Genomic DNA, 20,438 nt, shown 5'->3' on the forward strand with positions numbered 1-20,438 from the left:
TTCAGCAGAGCATACTTAATTTAATACTCGAAAGAACAAATAAATGAACTAATGGTACTTCGTTGACGTACTCTCCACTTGGCACAGATCATGTAGTCCATGTTAAGGTGATCTCTTCTGTGCTTGCCTCCACTCCCTTGATGGCAAGAAATCTCCAGATTTCAACAGGCAGCCCAAAGCCTGGCACTGATGTGGGGGCCCCACATGTATTAAAAATAAATATTAAATAAGAGAAGACCCCGGGGAGCACCTGGTTGGCTTGGTCGTTAAGCTTCTGCCTTCAGCTCAAGTCATGATCCCAGTGTCCTGGGGTCGAGCCCCACATCGGGGTCCCCGCTCAGTGGGAAGCCTGCTTCTCCCTCTCCCACTTCCCCTGCTTGTGTTTCCTCTCTCACTGTGTCTCTGTCAAATAAATAAAATCTTTAAAAAAAAAAAAAAGAGAGAGAGAGAGAAGACCCTGGGATTTACGTCTGGGCTTCTGTAAGACCCATAAGTCCTGTGAATTTTACACCCCACCAAACAGCAGCAGCACCAACTAGTTTCAATAAGTGGTTTTATTACTGGTTAGATTTTACAAATTCTGATATTCGAACAGACTTCCACCTTAAAATTCTAAAACAACAAAGCGACCGTTGGAGGGGGTTTGATTTTTCGTTTTTTTTTTTTTTTTTTTTTTTAGGACTATTCAAAGTAACAAACTTTTTTTTTTTTTTTTTTTTTAACATTTTTGCTCTGGTCATAAATATACAGAGAGAAAAAGAGGGAGAGAAAAATGAACAAGTCATCCAAAGTATGGAGATAAAACAGTATTCCTAAGGCACGTGGCAGTCTTTGAAAATACAGAAGCTCTAGCCAACTTAAATTATTTGTTGTTTTTCCTCGCTCAGTCCACAAAACTGTACAGTGACACAAATGTTGTGTTGCAGATAGATTTTCCAAGTAATTCCTCAAGTCCACACCGCTGCATTAGCGGGACACACAATTATTTTCTTCCTCTGTTTCCAGGCGAGATCCTAAAATGTGGTTAGTTAGTTGCTCAAAGCCTCTATTTTAAAATACACTTGGAATTCAACTAAAGATAATTTCTTTTTTAAAGAAATTGTGGGGGGAGGGGAGGGCGTGAGTCACTAGAAAAGGTTGGTGAGAGTCGTTTGTGAGGGGCTATGAGGCTCGTGGCCCTCCAGGTTGCCAGGCACAGAAGTTAAGACGGACGTCACAGTTGGCAGGGCCGGGCTGGTCAAGTCTGTGAGGGTGGTGGGTGTGCTGGAGGGGCTAAGCGAGGCGTTGGAGAGCTCCGAGGCCGGCCCCGATGGCGTCCCCGTCTGCAACGCTGCCTCTGTCGACTTGTCCACACCCGTGTTTTCCTGCCGTAAGAGGTTGCGCCTGAACTTGGCCCTAGCATTCTGAAACCAGACCTGCGTGGGGCAAGAGAGAGAGAGAAGCACTGGTTAGGAGAAGGGAGGCATGATCTGGAGAGCTGCAGAGCCTCCTCCTCCCTCCCTCCCCTGCCCAGATGCTAATCAGGCTTTTGCAGAAAGGGGGATTAAAAAAAGGGTGGGCTGGCATTTTTTTTTTTTAAGATTTTATTTATTCATTTGACAGAGAGAGACCCAGCAAGAGAGGGAACACAAGCAGGGGGAGTGGGAGAGGAAGAAGTAGGCCTCCAGCTGAGCAGGGAGCCTGATGCGGGGCTGGACCTCAGGACCCTGGGATCAGGACTTGAGCCAAAAGGCAGACGCCCAACGACTGAGACACCCAGGTGCCCCAGGGCTGGCAATTTTTGCTCTTAATAAAATAAAAATTTCCTTTTCTCTAATGGCTAGTACTGGGTTTCCCTTTCTGTTAGAAGGTTCTAGAGCTGAGCAGCACTCTCCAGTCTGGTAGCCACTAGCCACCAGCGGCTACTGAACACTTGAAATGGGACAAGCCACGAAGTGGTCCCTTTGTAGGGGAAAACATGGAAATAGATCTGAAGACTCGGTATGGAGAAAAAGAAGGTAGGCTATCTCAGTATTATTGTTTATGCTGGTTACGTGTTGAAATGATAACATTGTAGATATATTGGGCTAAATAAAACATGTTCTTAAAATTAATTTTGCTGGATTCTTTTTGTGTTTGGAATGTGGCTGCTAAAAAACTTAAAATGGAAAAATCCACATGTGGCTCACGTTTCATTTCTATTGGACAGTGCTGTTCCAGAAGGTGTGCACAAACCGAAACATTTTTCACAATGGTTGAGAGATTCTTTTTTCCCCCCTTGGCAGTTGCGTTTAAGCAGGCAATAGATCCCGTAAGTTCTCGTTGGTACAATTTTGAAAGTGCTTCGTGGTCAGAAAGTGGGAAATACCAGAGTGGTGTCAAGAAGGAATCAGTCAATAAAGAGTTACTTTGAGGAAGAAAGAGACAGCAGTCCTACTCCCCGCCGCCAGTCAGGGGAGAAGCCACTGGCTATCCTGGACCCCCAGGGGGTTTTAGGTTTCAGGGTGGGGTGGACGGAGCCCCCTGGATTAAAGCCAGTCCAGGGAGGTGATGACCTGCGAATTCCTTCTCCAAATCGGCCACGCCCCAGTATCATTTATGAGAGAGGTGGGTGCGTTGTGCAGTCAGAACTGAGTTTGGAATGCAAAGAATACCAAAAAGAGAGAATATTTACTTTCATTTTTCTGTGCCCATAGACACGCACATCCCTCTACACCCGCACCTTTGCACACAAGCCTGTACACACTCAGAAAGACATACACAGAAACTCATCTTCATAGCTCAACCCCCCACACCCCCCCCCCCCAGTTACTGGAGTCCAGTCTAACTGCACAGAGAGATCTGGTGGAACCCAGAGGTCCTCAAAATATTTTGAGCGAGGCCTAGGATATCCGGTTGGGGGGTGTGGAAGGAGTGGGGATGGGGGGGTAGTTGTATCTCCCAAAGAAAAAAAGCCCAAAGGCAGGGCCCCATCACTTCCCTTTGCATGAGAAAAACACCCGCCAGAAGCCTCCCCATAAAACAAAGGACCTTAGAGAATTCTACAGATTCTAGGGTGTCCAGTTGCATATTTCCAGATGTGCCTGCATCTGCCTGTCTTCCCAGTGTCTCAGGCATGGGTGGGAAGGGCTGAATCCTGGCCCCGCCCTCCCTTGGGGACCACCCCCCTATCGGGGTCTGTGGTGTCCAATGAGCCTTTCTGGTGGCCTGAGAAGATTTGGGCTCAAATAATAAGCACATTCTGGAGCACCTGGGTGGCTCAGTTGTTAGGCATCTGCCTTCATCTCAGGTCATGATCCCTGCTTCGGGCTTCCTGCTTCTCCCACTCCCACTTCTTGCTTGTGTTCCCTCTCTCACCATGTGTCTTTGTCAAATAAATAAATGAAATCTTAAAAAAAAAAAAAAAAGGCACATCCATGAGAATCCTAAGGAGAGACTCAGACATTGTGAGGTCAGGAAACAAAGCTCTTTCCCCCGCATGCTGTGTCTTCCAGGAAAAAAAGCACATTTTCCCTGGCCTTCTGCCCAAAGCGAGCCCATCACCTCTTCTGGAGGCCTGCAGGTAAGTACAGTGTTTCTAAGACCACTGACAACCTGCTCTTCTTAGGGTAGGGAGGACTTCCCTTCTGCAGGTATGAGACTCTGTCCCTCAGGCCCAGGGAATGGCCAATGATAAAAACCAACAGAGAGGCAGGAACTTCCCAATCTCACGTCAGGTCTAACACGGAAGACTGAAGCCTCGGTGCCACCCTCTGCCGCTGTCCCGGCCTGCGTGTGTCTCTCCAAGCAGTAGCTGGAGCAAGGAGCCCTGAGGGCGGTACGGGCTCCTAGGTCCAGGGCTCCAAGCCCTGGGGACAGGCTGGAACCAGTTAGCTGCCAGCTGTTAGCTATTTCTCCCGCTGTTGCCCCTAACAGTGGTTTGTAAACAATGACACCATCTTCCCCAACTGCCTTCTCTGCTTTACCCAATCTGAGGCACTGGGAATCTGGCAGATGAAATCAACAAGGCAACCCAAAGCCAGGCTGCTGCGGGGTTTCGTCCTGGGCCTGGTTTTCACCTTCCACAGGGTTTCACCAGAACTCTCTCCCAAAAGTCCCCTCCCAAGTGGCTGTTGGAGCAGGGCCCCTGTCTAAGTCATCTTTGTGTCCCTGGGACATGGTACAGGGACTGGCAAAGGGGAAGAATGAGTAACGTGTGTTGAATTCATAGTAGTAATGACAGAGGGGCATCTGGGTGGCTCAGTCAGTTGGGCGTCTGCCTGCGCTCCTGTCCTGGGATGGAGCCCCAAACTGGGCTCCCTGCTCGGCGGGGAGCCTGCGTCTCCCTCTCTTTCTGCCTGCTGCTCCCCCTGCTTGTGCTCTCTCTCTGTGTCAAATAAATAAGTAAATAAAATCTTTTTTTTTTTAAATAAAATTTAAAAAAAAAAAAGTAGTAATGATAGATAACACTGATGGACCTTTGTGTGCCAGGCACTACGCTGCCCTATAATGTGTGATGTCCCCGGTCAGCTCCGGGAAAAGCCAAGCACGGGCTACCATCGTCGTCCCCCCTTCATCCAGATTTAAAACCAGAGAGGCTCTGAGAGGTGAAGTCACTTGCCCAGGGTCACACAGAGGCGGCGCTGAGACTGGAATGTAGGGATATCTGCCATTGAAAAGTCCATGCTCTCCCTACCACGTGATCCTGAGCGAGAAAATAAACACAGAAGCAACTGCGGTGCAGTGGGAAAAGCGCCAAATGCGGCTTCCAGTTCCAGCTCTGCTACTGACCCGCCCAGCGACCTTGTGCTGGTCCCCTACCTCGGGGACTGCCTCAGTTTCCCTGCCCATACAATGAGAGGGTAGGATGACAGCGCACCATCTCTATGGCCTCTCAGGGTTCTGACAGGCTGGAGATCCCAGGGCAGACGTCAGAAGATGACCCGCTTCACCCGCCCATCTGCTTAAACTGACAGCCCCCTTCTTCATCTGTAGGGAGTCCCATAGCCTGGTGCCCAGGGGATCCCCAATAAGTCCCGGGTGGATGAAGAGGCTCACACTGCCACATACCCCTTCTCAGACACCCACTGGCCCTGCAGACTGTGTTCTGCCTCAAAACTCCCTTCCTGGGTCACTAAGGAAAATAGCCCTAAGATAAAATCTTAGGACAAAGATGTCCTTTCTGCCACTTTTTTTTAAAAAAAAGATTTTATTTTGGGGAGTGACGAGTGGCTCAGTCAATAGAGCATCCGACTCTTGGTTTTGGCTCAGATCATGATCTCGGGGTCTTGGAATTGGGCCTCTTGGGGTATGCTATGCGCTCAGCGGGGAGTCTGCTGGAGATTCTCTTCCTCTCCTTTGCCCCCCAACACACATGCACGCACATACTCTCTCTCTCTAAAATAAACAATCTTAAAAAAAAATTAAAATAGTAAGATTTTATTTAAGTGATCTCTACACCCAACACGGGGCTCAAACCCACAACCCTGAGATCAAGAATCATGCTCTACCGACTGAGTCAGCCAGCATGGTCCCCCTCCTTTTTTTCTTTTATTTAAGATTTCATTTTTACATCATGGCATTTTTAATAACATCAAACCAATGGCCGCATCTAAAGTGTCTGACCAGATGAGGTAAGCGGAAGTCACGACACAGACACTCCAGGCGGTTGTGGGGCTAATGTCTTGTGATGAATGGGATGTGAGGAAAAAAGAATAAAAAGAATATGTCCTGGAGCGCCTGGCTGACTCAGTCGGTTGAGCGCATGACTCTTGATCTTGGGATTGTGGGTTCAAGCCCCATACTGGATGTAGAGATCATTTAAAAATAAAATCTTAAGGGGCACCTGGGTGGCTCAGTGGGTTAAAGCCTCTGCCTTCAGCTCAGGTCATGATCCCAGGGTCCTGGGATCGAGCCCCACATCGGGCTCTCTGCTCATCAGGGAGCCTGCTTCCCCTCCTTCTCTCTCTGCCTGCCTCTCTGTCTACTTGTGATCTCTATCTGTCAAATAAATAAATAAAAATCTAAAAAATAATAATAATAAAATAAAATCTTAAAAAAATAAAGAGAAATAAAGCTTTGCTTGACCTTCAAAAAAATAAATAAAAAATAAAGAGTATATGTCCTCTGGTACAGCAACCCCATAAAGTCATAATAACAAATATTATTTGTTAAGAACCAGGCGTCGTCTCCGGAAGGTTCTAAGCATTTTGCACATAGTAACTCATTAGTGCCTTACAAGGTAAGCACTAACATTATTGCCATTTGTAATTATTTGTTGCACATCTGTCTGCCTTCTGGATCGTAGCTCCTGCTCCAGATCTAGCAGGTCCCTCTCACTGTCTGGGTCACACCCCACCCAGAACAAGACCGAAGGTCAGTTATTTGTTGAATAAATGAGTGAATAGAGGACAGCTAGCATTCTCAGTTCCTGTGTGCTCACACAAGTTAGTGACAACTAACCAGTCATCCCAAGATTGTTTGTAAACTGTCGGAGGTTAAAAGGTATTTTCTTTCGAAGTCATACCAGGAAACACTACGGACACTTTCACCCATCCAGAGCAATCAGCTCACCACCCCCGTCCCCAAGCCCGGGGCCGATTCTGCCTTCCCGACCCTTCCCCAGGAAGGAAGACAGGCAACTCGAAGAGGCATCTGTGTGTTGAGGAATGGTCTCCAAGCATTTGCAAAGCCTAACGTCTTCGTGGACATCTGTACAAGGGTCCATTCTCTCTCCCAGTCACTCTGCTCGTGGGTGGGGGGTGAGAACTGCAGTGGCCCTGCCATTGCTGGTGATAATTTTGAGTACTTTTTCTGCACTTAACGGCTCTACCACAAGATTTCTGCTCTGCTCCCAAGACACAGCCTCTGCGACCCACCCCTTCTTTTCTCTCCATCTCTGCTACTGCTTTCTACAGCTCGATCCAAGGCAAGAAGGTCGCACTCCCTACACTGGGCTACACCGGAAAGAGCTGTGGAATCAAGACAGATCTGGGCCTGACTCTTGGTTTCATCACTTACTAGCTGTGGGACTGAGAGCAAGGGTCTCTAGTCTCCCTGAACCTCAGTTTCTTCATCTGCAAAATAAAGATAATTAAATTTTTTTTAATGAGTGCAAGAGAGGTTGGTTGGCTGAACCGTACTGTGTAAGTGTGTGTGAAGTTCATGTGCACTGAGTCCCGAATCCATATTTTATAAAACATACTTGAAGTCATCTCATCTACTCCTTGCAAACACCTAATGAATATTACGATCATCCCCATTTTATAGCCGAGGCCACCGGGGCTCAGAGAGGTTAAGTCACTAGCTCAATATGGCTCAGAGAGTAAGTGGGAGAGCTGGGCCTGGACCTTACATCAGCGGATGCCGAATTCCAGCAGGGGATACGGCAGCCCAGGCCTACTGTATTGGAGGTACTTAAGCATAACAGATTCAGGAACAGCCCAGAACGCCCCTACACAACACACACTGCCTGGGACACACACACACACACACACACACACACACACACACACCCTCTATCAATCCCCTTTGAGAACACAGCCTCCATCTCAACCTGCCCCTGCCTAGAGACCCTCTCTGAAGGGTGAACCGGGACCACAACCTCCAGGGGGCACCCAAGGCTTAGTGCCACTGAGCTAGCGTAGACCAGAACCACTTCCTGGGCACCTACTTTACACCACGAAGCACTTCGCTGGAGGCTTCCTCTAGTCATTGTCTCAATGCTCAAGAATTCTCAAGACGCAAACCATTATTATCTTTGTTCCACAGATAAGGAATCAGGCTCAGAGAGATGGTAAGTGCCCAAATCGCACTGCTTGTTAGTCCCAAAGGACCTGAACCAGTCTGTTACCTTCCAAAACCACACCACTACCTGCCTGGTCCCCAAAGGCTCCCATCCCACCTCCCCCAGCTGGCGCATCAGTGGCAGATGAGAGCTTCGCAAAATGCGGCCTAATCATGAGCAGTCGGGCTGTTAGGGGATATTAAAGATCAGCGCGGGAGCTCTGGAGGTCTGAGAAGAGGGAGAGCGGTCGTCTGGGCTGCCTTACGGGTGTGACCACTGCCCCCCTCAACAACATACAAGCCCATGATGATACTCAGTCAGAGTCAGTCACTGCTAGGCTGGCTGAGTGGAGAAAGAGCCACATGCATTGCCCAGAGACAGGCTTGGATTTGGATCCAGCTCTGCTACTTATAGCAACGCATGACTTGGGGCAAGTGGAAATCATCTGGGCCTCAATGTTCTCATCTGTACATCGAGGAGGAGGTTATCAGATGTCTGACAGTGAGAACCCAGTGAGCAAATGTGTTTCACAGACCTTTGAACGTGCCTGACAACCAGTAGTGCTCTCCGACATTTACTGATGTGGAGACACCCCCTAACTGTCAGGGCTTTCCTCCCTCAACTAGTTCTTGGCCTCTGGCTTTTCTGACTTCCCATGGTAGAGGGGGCATACAGGTATGAGCAGGCTGGCTCAGGATTCTAGGAGAGGAAGACACAGGGCAAGTGTTTGCCCAGGTCCCTCCGGGGAACCTCCTCACCCAAAGAACAATTAGTTTTCTCCGGTCTCCCCCAGAACCCACCTCCCAACAGATCACACTAGGGGGAAACTGAATGTAGGTCTGTTTCTAACGTTAAGAGGGTGAATTTCTTCAGGACTGGGACTGTGAGTCATTCATCTCTGTGTCCTCAACCCCTGGTGCCAATAGATATTTGGTCAGATGAAAGAATGAGAGACAACTAGACTGGGAACCTGATTGTTCCTAAATCAGGGAACCAAGTAAGCCTCCTGCCTCAAAGGCCAACAGAGTACGACTCCTCAACCAGATTCAGACTCAGCTATGAGCATTTACTCATTATCATTGAATCAGGATAACTGGGAGAGGCACATGCCCCAATGGTGCCCATTTTACAGGTGAGAACGCTATGACTCAGAGAGGGTAACTGATCTGTTCAAGAGGCACAGCCAGGGAGCCGAGGGCCAGAACTAAAAGCAAGTCCTCCTGAGCTAAACTCTGCTTCACTCCTGCCCTGGCCTGCTCCCAGGGCTTGTTTCACTGAATGGCCCTCACCAACTTGCCCTAAAGGGTTCCCTACAGGGGAAGGGACAAAGTATCCTACTAACCAGAGAAGAGGCAGATGACCAAATTTGCTCATGAGGAATGGCGGGGGTGCCAAGGAGGGATCTGGGACGTAACCCAAGGACGCAAAGTCTGAGGGAAACGGGCAAGGGGGATCGGAGGCTCCGCTGGGCGCGGCAACGTCCTTGCCCCTTGTCAAGGCCAGGACAAAGAGACCCGCAGGCAAAAGGGACCCAAATGGGAAGGGCGGGGCCCACGCAGAGTAGGGGGCGGGCCCAGAGCGGCGCATCAGCGTCCCATTGGCCAGCCCTCGCCTCCTTTACGTCTCCGAGCCCGCCAGAGACCAAGCTGCCCCAGAACCTTGAGCTTTGCGCAGGGGTGGGGGCAGTGGGACCAATCCTGCTTTGGGCCGGGACTCCCAGCTCCCCGGGGATCCACCGACCAGCGCCAGAGTCACAGTCCCATCTCGCCACTGCCAACACGCCCCAAATTCTATCCCCCGCCCCCCCCCCCGCCACAGACTCGCACCTAGGGTGTCCACCCTCCTCACGCTCACCCCCTCAGCGTCCCAGTCCCACAGCGCTCAGTCCCCAATGACATGGGGCTGGAGGATAAATCAGACTGGCCTGGACTCGAATCCCAGCATCCCTCCTCCTGTCGTGAGACCTCGGTCAGATCTTCATCTCTTGATTTGCTTACCCCAAAATGTACTTTGCTCTCCCTACGACCACACATTGCAAGGACTAAGTTGGTTAAACTGTGCTATAAAGAAAGATATCCGGGGCACCTGGGTGGCTCAGTGGGTTAAGCCTCTGCCTTCGGCTCCGGTCACGGTCCCAGGGTCCTGGGATCAAGCCCATGTCGGGCTCTCTGCTCTGCAGGGAGCCTGTTTCCCCCCCTCTCTCTGCCTGCCTCTCTGCCTACTTGTGATCTCTCTGTCAAATAAATAAATAAAATCTTTTTAAAAAAAAAAAAAGAAAGAAAGAAAGAAAAGAAAGATATCCTCCCCTACCTTATGGTTGTACAGATAGGAAAACTGAAGTCCAGTGACCAGAATAATCATTCATATTGGTTAATACCACTTAGTTTTTCAATCTAGTTAACGTTACTCTTAGCTATCATCCACTGAGCAGTTAAAGGTCAGCCGCTGTCCTGGACCCTTATGTTATCCCGACGGTTTCTTGAATAAGCCGGAGGTATAGATAATTTCTTGTGCCTGTTTTTTACATATGTGGAAACTGAGACTCAGAGGAGTTTAATGACTTGCCCAGGACGGTGACATGAATAAGAGGAGGAGCTGACCATTTGAGAAGTGGTGGCCCAAATCTCTGCCATGAATTTGGGTCATGCAGGAGCCTGGGACCCCCCAAACTATGTTTCTTAACATCTTTGAGGTACGGACAGACCCTTCGAGAATCTGGTAAAAGCTCTGGGGCCTCTCTATGCAGAAAGCACCCTCAGGTGCAATTCTGCTCAGTTTCAGAGGAGCCATCTGCTTCCAGTTTCCCCGGTCCACCCAGGGGGTCGGTCCACATCCCCCCTCCCAAACCTTGCTTCCAGGAGAGTCTAAGAAATAACAAAGAGATGAAAAATCTAGAGAGAGACCCACAGAGAAACTAGAAAGGACGAGTGAGGGGCATGACGCAAAAGGAGTACACAGCTGGTGCGATTTTCTGGACTGGCAGCCAGGGATGCTCTGGATTTTTCTGAAATGCTTGAGCCTTTTACTCCATGAACACTTTGAGTGTCACCTAAGTAATAAAGGGCAACGAAGAACTGTTTATAAGAAAGAAAAGAGGCTAGGTGTGGAGACAGTGAGGACAGAGACAGGCATACACAAACTAGAAAAATTAAGACAAAAATGGAAAAAGAGGTAGAGAGGGAAAAGAACCCACAACCCTGAAAACCAGCTAGAGACTGAAGAGATGGAGGAAAAGCAGAGAAGGACAAAGGGAAGCGCACGCAGCGGGGTGGGGGTGGGAGAGGAAGGTCCTTCCAAGGCCATGGGCCACACCGCTGTGAGGTTCCTCTCCACATGTCCCAACCCTCAGCCCCCGCCACGGCCCAGCTGACCTGGAGGACCCGCTTGGTGAGGCCAGTCTTTTGCGCAAGCTGCTTCAAGTCCTTGGCGTCGGGGTTGTGGTTAATGGCAAAGTAAGACTTCATGGTCCGAAGCTGGTGGTGCTTGAAGGAGGTGCGCATGCGCTTTGTCTTCTGGCTGCTGGGGTACGGCTGGTCGCGGTCCAGGTGCTCCGCGTCGTTCTCGTTGCAGCTCAGCGCTGGGGAGGGGACACGCAGAAGGCGGCAGGTGAACCTCCTGACCTGCCCCGCTACACGGCCTGGTTCAGCCCCGCCCCACCTGCCACCAAAAGTTTCTAGCTCCAGGATCACTCTGCATGGCTCGCACCACGCTGAGATGACAATATTATTCCCACTGGATAGATTTATAGGAGAATTTGAGGCTCCCAGAGAGCCACCTGCCTGCCCAGGGTCTCTCAGCCAGTAAATGCCGGCTTCAAACCCAGCTATAAGAGATTCCCAAAAACCATTCTGAGTCATGAAGAACAACAGCTACAACTTGGTGATGGCTTATTCAAGTCCAGGTGATGTGTTTAAAGGCCTCCCATATTTTCACTGAATCCTTAAAACGACCCTATTAGCCTGGCACTATTTCCTCCTTTTTACAGATGTTGAAACTGAGGCTCAGAAAGGGAAATCACTTGACTGGGGACAGAGCAGTGCACAGGGCTCCCTGGCCAACACTCTTCCGGTTTCCCCCTGCACTCCCTAAGGAAGGAGGCTGTCCCCAGTCTCTCCCCACCCCCACCCCCACCCCACCCCCCAACCCCCCCACCCCCGCCCCAGGGTTTGGGTGGGCATCTGAAAGTCTATGACTGACCTCTCTCCACTCAACTTTGATTTCACCCTCATCAGTTCCCCAGTCCTGAAGTTCTGGCTGACCTCGAGCCATGGGCACTGGGCCAAGGTTGGAAACTCTATTTTGTAGTTTATTCCTCTCCTCCTGCCCTGGGGAAGCACTTGCTTCCCGGTTAGACAGACTGGCTGAACGAGGCAGGGAGGTGAAGCGATCTCTAGAAATCTCACAGAGTGGCAAAATTCTAGCCGGAAAGAGAAGGAAGTTGGAGGAAGAAATTAACATGTATCTGACACCTAGGGTATGCTTTTGGCTTTGCATATATCATGGAGCCTTCACTACTGCTCCAAGAGTTGGCTACTGCTATTCATCTCATTTCTGAGATGAGGAAACGAATGCTAAGGGAAATGAAGCCATGTGTACACGGCCTCACCACTGGTAAGGGCTGAGCCTAGATTCAACACTGCAGTCCTTGCCCTGTTCCTTCCACTGCACCACAAAGGCAGGCAAAGATGAAGCATGGCTCTTTGGGGGAACCAGTCCCCATCCAGAAGGGGCCCAGCTGGGGCCGGGCTGCCAACGCCTGGAAGGCAATGGGGGTGAGGGACAGGGCTGCAAATCTAAGGCCTCAGAAAGTTACTTGGCAACCTGGTGCCTGATGGGGACATGAAGGACTCCTCTCCAAGATTCCTTCATCGCATCCTGAGCCATCCTACATGTAAGGTCTTACTTTGGGAAAAATCTCATAAGAGATCAATTCAGTCCCCTAAAGCAGACAGCTAGGAATGTATCTTATGCCCCATCATATGTCCCTAATAGAGCTGCCAGGTTTGGCAAGTAAAAATGCAGGTTGTCCAGTTAAATCTGAATTTCAAATAAACAACGAACAATTTCTTAGTATAAGTATGCCTCTAATTTTGCATGGGACATACCTATACAATTGATTCGTTGTTTACCTAAAATTCAAATATTGCAGTGGACATGCTTGCACTAAAAAATTATTATTTGTTTATTTAAAATTCAAATATTGTATTGGATACACTTCACTAAAAATTTATTTGTTGTTTACTTGCAATTCAAATTTAACTGGGCGTCCTGCGCTTAATCTGGCAAAACCGCTTCAGAAGTACTCCAGATTTCCTGGTGACCTACTCCACCCACTGCTCAGGTGAGGAGCTGTCCCTTATAGAAAGAATTCACAAGATGCTGGTCTTGTCACTAACCTTGAAGCTGTCAGTGAGTGGCTACTAAAGGGTCCCTTCCCACATGCACCCAGGCACCCAGGTCCCCCACCAGGGCTGTACTCCCACTGAAAGCACTCAGAGTGAAGAATGCAGTCCAGCAATGTAAAAAGGGATCAGAAAATGACTCCAAACGGAATCCATGGAAACTGCCCTGCCCCCACTGCAGGGAGCGACCCTCATCTTGCCCCTGTCCCCAGCTCCACGGGGGGTGGGGCAGGCCTCCCCACAGGGGATCTCTGGGCCCATCCCTCTGCCCAGTCCCCGCCTGGGCCTTGCTGCTGTTAATGAGCTCCGTGGGGACCCTGGCGCCCCATGCACCCAAGGGATGTGCCCCAAGTGTGGCCTAGATCTGTGGGGGGGGGAGGTGATTTGGGGGAGGGAGAGAGAAAGGGCACAGAAAGGAGAGAAAGAGACAGAGGTAGAAAGAGAGAGAAGGAAAAGAGAGTAAAGAAGAGGGGGTAGGGAGGGAAGATGGACAGAGCCAGGAAAAAAGAGAGGAGAGACAGAGGAAAGGGAAGCAGTGGAGATGGGGAAAGAATGGGAGAGAGAGAAAGCTACAAAGACAGAAAGAAATCCAGAGAGACAGAGAGCCTGAGGGGACAGCGAGGCCCGGATAAAGAGGGGAATGTGTGGTGGGGGGTCCAGGTTAAGGAACTGAATTCCGGGTCTCAAAGAAACTAGGTCCCCTCAGGAAAGCCTATTCTGAAGCCGTTACTGGCTGGGGAGTGGCGAAAAGGGGAGAAGGGGAAAGGATGGGAGGGGAAAAAGGAGCTAGCCCAAGCCTGGGAGGCCATGCAGGCCAGCGGCCGGGTGGGGAGCTGCGCCGGGGAAGTGAGGGCGGCCTGGAAGTGGCCGTTGGGCCCAGATTTGTCCGGTACCCAGGGCGCCCTCACTCCCGTCCCCCACGCCCCAGCCGGCCGAGATTCCCCCAGATCGGATCTGGGGAGGAGCGAGGGGCCGAGGGGAGGGGGAGGACCGGGCTTTCTCTCTCCCTTTTTTTTTTTTTTTTCCTCTCAATTAGGCCGATTCAATGGAGCTAAAGAGCTCGTAAAATCATGAATAATTTACTCGTGATCTGTTATTAACCCATCGGGTTTCGAGCTCTTGTCGCTGGGACTGAACCTGTAATCAAATCTGACTTCGCCTCATTTTACTAAAGACGAGATTGTAGGTTCAATTGTCTAAATAATGGATTGGAATCAAATCAGTAATTACGCCGCCAGGCACACACACAAAAAGCTGGGGCTGGGGGAGGCCCGGGCGTCCGGCCGGTCCGCGCGGGACTCCCGCAGCCGTGGCGGACAAACCCCCGGTGCAAAGTGCGTGGCCCGGGCCCCTCGCGGGCTCAGAGCGCCTCGTCTGCGCCCCAGGCCGGCGGGCGGCCACGCTCAGGGGTGGGGGGAGGTTTCAGTTCTGCCTCTGCGGCCGGGGCTGCGCACGGAGGGGCCTCCAGAGGAGGGCTGCCGTGGCCACCGCCCCGGAAGGACTTTCCAACCCTGCGGCCCCACGGCTTTGGCTGCCCTTCCCTCCGCGGCGGGCTGGGAGCACCGACGGCGGCCCACCCCGTGCTGCCCGAGCCCACCGCCCTGGACTGGCCCGCAGAGCCAAGGGCTTTGCAAGGAGGTGTCGGGGTGGCTGGGCCCTTGGGTGTGGGACACGCACACCAATAGCGCTCGTCCTCATACTCAGAAACGCGCACACACGCACACAGACTCCTGCTCAGACACATCACCCGCAGTCGCACCCTTTCCAGCGCAGTCGCCCCCTTTCCAGCGCCGGCGGCCCCGCGGCCCACACTGAGGCCATTCCTCTCCTGCCGGTGCCGGGAGGGGAGGAAGGAGAACCGGAGCCAGACTTGGGGAGGCCCGGCCCGGGCCCGGGCGCGTCCAGGAAGGCGTCCCCTTTCCCCAACCTGGTCCCGGGATCCCCGAATAAGCTAGCGGCACAGCCACCGCGGGCGCGCGGTGCGTGGTTTCTATCGCCGGAGCCAAGGCTAGAGACGCGCGCGCGCGCGCGGGCCGAGGAGGAAAAAAAAAAAAAAAAAAGACCAAAACAGGGAAACGGAGACACAAAACACACAGAAGGACAGAGAGAGCCAGAAAGGGGGATCGAGAGAGTCGAAAGGAAAAAAGAGAGAGGGGTCAGAGAAAAAAACAAGGGGATGGCATGGGCGAGCAATGTCTGGTAGAGGCTCCAGGTCCCTTGAAACTCTGTCTCCAGCCACATCTCACTCGGTGCCGCCAGACCTCGCCAGGGAAGGCGGCTGAGCAGCAAAAAGCACAAATAAATTTCTGTGCCCTTCTACCTTCCTATTCCAAACCCAGTGGCTGAGCTGCGCGCTAGAAAAACACGATCCCACTCACCATGTGCCCTGGGGCTGAGGCGCCTCGCCTGCTGCTACCTACTGGGGGCCGGTCCCATTTGACAAATAGACAGGGCTTTGTTTTGGGGGACCTGGCCTGGACTCCGTTTAGTCTATTTTCAGGGTGGTGAGAGATGAGGGGTGGAAATCTTAGAGAGCTGGCATCTCTGGTTGAACCGTCAACAAATCTTTAATCTGCTGCCACAGACCTGCCCGCAGCCACTTCACCATCCACCAGACAGCGGGCTGCATTTTCCTCCCAGCTCCGCACACCGAGACACATACGTCCATCCACCTTCCAACAAGCAACTTCGTTGGAGCGAACAGGGGACCCCCCCACACACACTCCCGCTGAATTTTCCTCCCCAGCCAGCTCAGATTTTTAAAGATCAAAATAACCCTGACTTCCTTCCCGCAGCTGCCCTCTCCCTACTGTCCTGGGTTTTTGTTTTGTTTTGTTTTCCACTGTGCGTTAGAGGAAGGGGAAAAGGAGGAAGAAAACAAAAACCTTCGAATCCGATTCTGCCGCAAATGAAGGGAAGAAAATAATTGCAAATAAACTCTATCTAGTTCAGAAGCCCGGGGAGTCATAAACCTTTCCCGGCCTTGCAGACGTCGGGCAGATGTTGAGGGTTCAATTTGCCGGGCCCCAGAACCTCTGCAGCTGTCCTGAGTGGGGAGGGGCGCCGGAGGGGGCAGAGCCTCTCCTGGAATGGCCGGGGGTTCAAAGATGCCGGAAATGTGAAACGAGCCCTCCACCCTACTCCGCGCACACGGCCAGGCCTACTCCGGTCTCATCCCCGGGTGCCGGCTTCCTAAGGTTGCCTCTCTCAAACCAGCGCCTGGAGCTTGGAGGAAGGAACCCGGGGAAAACCAAGACCTGGTGGAGCAGGATGATCGGACGGAGCTCAGCGACCAGCCCTTGTTCCTAAGGGTCCTGGACCCAAGTTTCCGGATCCTACTGCCCTCAGGACATTTCACAGAACCGGGCCAAACGCCAGGCAGAGCCCCTGGTCCCCCAGGACGCCGCCAGTCCTTTCTCTTGGGACCCTTGCTGTCCTGCCCCCAATAGTTCATCCATCGCCCCAGCTCCCGGCCTCGGCCCTGCCAACCCAGTGTGGTGTCTCGGCTCCACCTTGCTTTCTCTGTCCTTGCACTTTCTGACCAGCAAAGTGGGGGAAAGGCCCGAACTGAAAAGCTGCCTCTGAAAAATTTCTCAGCGACAAGGCTCTGCACCGGGGTCAGTAAAGCTCTAATGCAGCTTCTCCTCCCACTCCAGCCGAGGACGCACAGGCTGGAGCCGAGGAACCTCGTGTCGCTTCTGCCCGCTCGTCTGGTGCTTAGGCACTGGAGGACCTAAGGACTAGAGTGCGCAGAGTGTATAGATAGAGATAAATCACACTGAGATTCACTCCAGCTCCACACAGTCCAAGCCACACACTTTCTCCCAACCCGATGGGGGCGCTCCGGGCGCCTCGCACTCACCAGCGTTGTAGGCTGCCAGGTCTGCCCCTGGGCCCGGGCTCTTGCGCTTCCTCGGCCGCCCCTTCTGCACCGTGCCCACGCCGTTGTAGTAGGGAAGACCCAGCGGGTTGGCCCCGGCCGCACCCAGCCCAGCGCTCTTGGCTGCGGCTGCTGCAGCTGCGGCCGCCGCCACGTCGGCATGGTTGAAGTGAGCGGGGTACTCGCCCTGCAGCAGCGCCTCGAAGTGCAAGCGGCAGTAGACCAGGCTGTCCTTCATGCCGAAGTGGTCACCCGTGGTCAGCATCTTGTTACACGTGGTGCAGGTGAAGCAGTTGAGGTGATAAACCAAGTCCCGGGCACGCATCACCATCTCCGAGGCTGAGATGCCCAGGTGGCAGCGGGCGCAGCGCTGCACAGAGAACCGCCTGTAGGGACCATCGAGGGAGGGACTGTGGGGACACACGGTTGGGTACCCCCCAGATCCCTCCTCCAGGTGCCGCTGCTGCCACTGGGGGAAATCGCTTCCTTAAGATGGGGACCAGCCTTAAGTTGGACGATGGAGGAAGAGGGAACTAGATTCTGGCCGAGGTCTTGTCCTACCCTGAAATATAGTTTCCCTTAACCATATTCATGTCCACAACTCTTCTCCTTTACCCAGAGCATGAGCAAGCCCCAGGAAAGCCTTTGCTTAGGGACCAGGGAGGGGGGGCTGCCCCCTTAGCCCTTCTCATCCTTCACCCCTGCCCTCCACACCCGTGCCTGAGAATCCTACAGACCTTTGTAATTTGGGAGAAACAAGGAGATGGGGAAAGACAGAGGAAGGGAGAGAGAGAGAGAGAGAGAGAAAGAAAAATAATAATAAACAGACCCTAACCCTAAACCAGAGAGGAGAAACAAACTTGGAGCCTGTTAGTGACTCTGGGTCTTTAACCCTATAGGCAGCTCTCACTCCCAGGTCCACGAAAGACCCGGAAATGCACCCAGCTGTTCCTCCAGCTCTCCTTTCCAGCTTTGCCCCACACCAGCCCAGGCTGCCTGGGTTTAGGGAGGGTGTGTGTGTGTGCCCGTTTCTGTTCCATCCACTTGACCCACAAGAAACTTCAAAGGGAGAGGGGAGCACAGACCCCCTCCCACCCACCCAAGGCTATTTCTGTGCCTGAGCTCAGACCTGGGCTCTTTTCTCTGGGTCCCTGTACTTCCCAGACCTTTCCAGAGTTCCCTCAAATTTCGAAAAGTTGTCACCTGATGTGTCCTGGCTTGGAGAACGGGAAGGGCGGGGGGGCTAGGAAGGGAGCCCTCCCCTGAGACTGGAGCGGGGGTCCAGGTTATGTCTGAGGGTGCTGCAGGGCAGAGGGGGTCCCCGGGTGGGGGGCTACCTGTAGTAGTCTTCCTTGCAGTAGATGCTTCCGTCCTTGCTGAAACAGGTGAGCTCGGACTCCAGGTTGAGTTTGCACTCGCAGCACTTGAGGCAACGCATGTGCCACTGCTTGTCCACCGCCAGCAGGTAGTAGCGGTCTGAGATCTTGCCCCCGCAGCCGGCACAGAGCGCGGCGCGGTCACTGCTGATGGACGGCATGGTCTGCGGAGGGAGGGAGGCGGGAGACCGCGGCGCCTGCGTCAGCCTGCGACTCCGCCACGGCTGCCGCCGCGGGGAAACGGGCACCCGCAGCTCCCTCCGAGGCTCCGGCCAGCCCTAAACGCAGAGAGGGCCGCCGGGGAGTGCGGTGCCCTTCCTCCACCCCCAAAAGGCCCATATTCAGGAGGCTCAGAACCCAGGCCCGCCCACACAGGCCGGGCCAGCCAGAGGCCCAGGCCTGGCTGCTGGCCTGGACGGATCTCCCTCCTTAGTTCTCCCCCTTCCTGGCCCCTCTGCCCTTTTCCCAGAAAGGCTTGGGCTGTTTTTGAGGGCTGGGGCAGCAGTGGCTACTCCGGTCAAGCCCTCCAAAAACTCCCTCAAAAACTGTTTCTTAAAAGAGCCACTCTGCTGGGCCCCAGGAAAGGGGTAGGATGACCATTAAGTCACCCTCTACACAGACGCCTCTGGGAGATGCATAGAGTTCCCAGCCTGAGCCCCAGTGATCTCTGGATCCTTATGCCAAAGGTTCAAGCCAGGACAGGTCACAGCCACCCCTGCCCCTCCACCACCTTGGGACCCCGGAGCTGAGGCCCTCTTGTCCTGGGAGATGCTGAGCGGAGTACAGGGGCACCCTCAAAGTCTCTGAGGCCAGGACAGGCTGAGAAAGAAGAGCTCAAAGCTGGAGGCACTGAGGCTGCTGCTCTTGCCTTCCAAGTGGAGAAGCTTGGGCCGTGCTCCCTACCTCCTCAGCCTCTAAAGGTCACTTCTGAGCCCGGCTTGGATAGCGTTGCTCGCCGGGCCCCCTGGGAAGTCTGAGGTGAGGAACTGGCTATTTGGGGCTGGGCTGGCAAAGCCAGGTGTGGAGATCCAAACGGACTCTCCTTCCACAAGAGCCAGGCCAGAGCCTTAACTGCGAGCCCTGGCCTGGCCAGGTCAGGCCGGCCAGGAGGCCAGGGACAGGATCAACGAAAAGCGCCCGCCCCGAAGACTTGCACCCCTGAAATTGTGCTGGAGAGGGAACTCCGATTGCCAGGAGGCGGGAGGGGAGCAGCCCACGCCGGCTGAAGCCCCAGTGCTCCCGTTTGGTTCGCCCTTCCCGGCGCCGCAGGCGGCGCCGCCAGCAGCTACAGCCGAGTCGGTGGAGGGGAACGCGGAGCTGGCGACCAGAGGGCCCGGTGCAGTGAGAAGAGAGCTATCCCGGGACACGGGTAGGACTTCGCTCCCACTTCGGGAGAAATGCTCTCTTGCACCCTTGGGGTCTGCAATTTCGGTTTAAACCTTGTTTCCCTTCTCTGCCCCAGCAGCCGGGTTTCCCCCGAGCCGGGAGCTACGGGCCTTGCATCCTGTCCGCGGATCCCCTGCGCCCAGTCCCGTGCGGCACGAAGGACGCTCCCCAAAGTGCCCCCAAACTTCGGAGAGCAGAAGCGCGGACCGACCCGGCCCCGTCCCAGCTTTCAGACCCGACCCCGCAGCCGTGCGCCTACCGTCTCCGTGTCGCCGCGGTCGATGGCGGAGCTGATGGCGGGAGCCTCGCTCTTGGCCCTGCGGTCCATCTCGTCGATGACCCCGTGCACCTCGGGGCCCGACAGACTGTGGAACAGCATCGCGGCGGGACCGGCGGGGCCGGGGGCGCGGCTCCTCCGCGGGAGGGCTTGCCCCCCGCCTCAGCTGCCTGGCGCTCCCGGCGCTAACGGGCCCGGTGCATCGCCACCGCGGCCCCGGCCCCGCCCGAGCTCGGCTGCGCCCCCAGGCCGGGCTCTGGGCCCCGGGCGCCCGCGGGCCAGGACGCCTCCCGCCGAGGCACAGGGGCAGCTACATCGCGGGGCGCCTGGGCGGCGGCGCCAAAGCCAGGGTCACAAGGGCACGGGGCGGAGG

General features: G+C 53.7%; 1 protein-coding gene across 1 annotated transcript; it reads right to left on the bottom strand.

Moving 5' to 3' along the window:
• Nucleotides 1-707: 707 nt before the first annotated feature.
• Nucleotides 708-20,167, bottom strand: LHX2 (LIM homeobox 2). The gene is made up of 5 exons (XM_044264227.1): nt 20,048-20,167; nt 18,364-18,566; nt 17,009-17,412; nt 11,116-11,321; nt 708-1,415 (listed from the first exon to the last, which is right to left on the bottom strand). The coding sequence occupies exons 1-5, from the start codon at nt 20,165-20,167 to the stop codon at nt 1,128-1,130; spliced, it is 1,221 nt and encodes a 406-aa protein (XP_044120162.1). The 3' UTR covers nt 708-1,127.
• Nucleotides 20,168-20,438: the final 271 nt, after the last annotated feature.

Source organism: Neovison vison, chromosome 9, assembly GCF_020171115.1.
Source record: "Neovison vison isolate M4711 chromosome 9, ASM_NN_V1, whole genome shotgun sequence".
Classification (NCBI taxonomy): Eukaryota; Metazoa; Chordata; class Mammalia; order Carnivora; family Mustelidae; genus Neogale; species Neogale vison.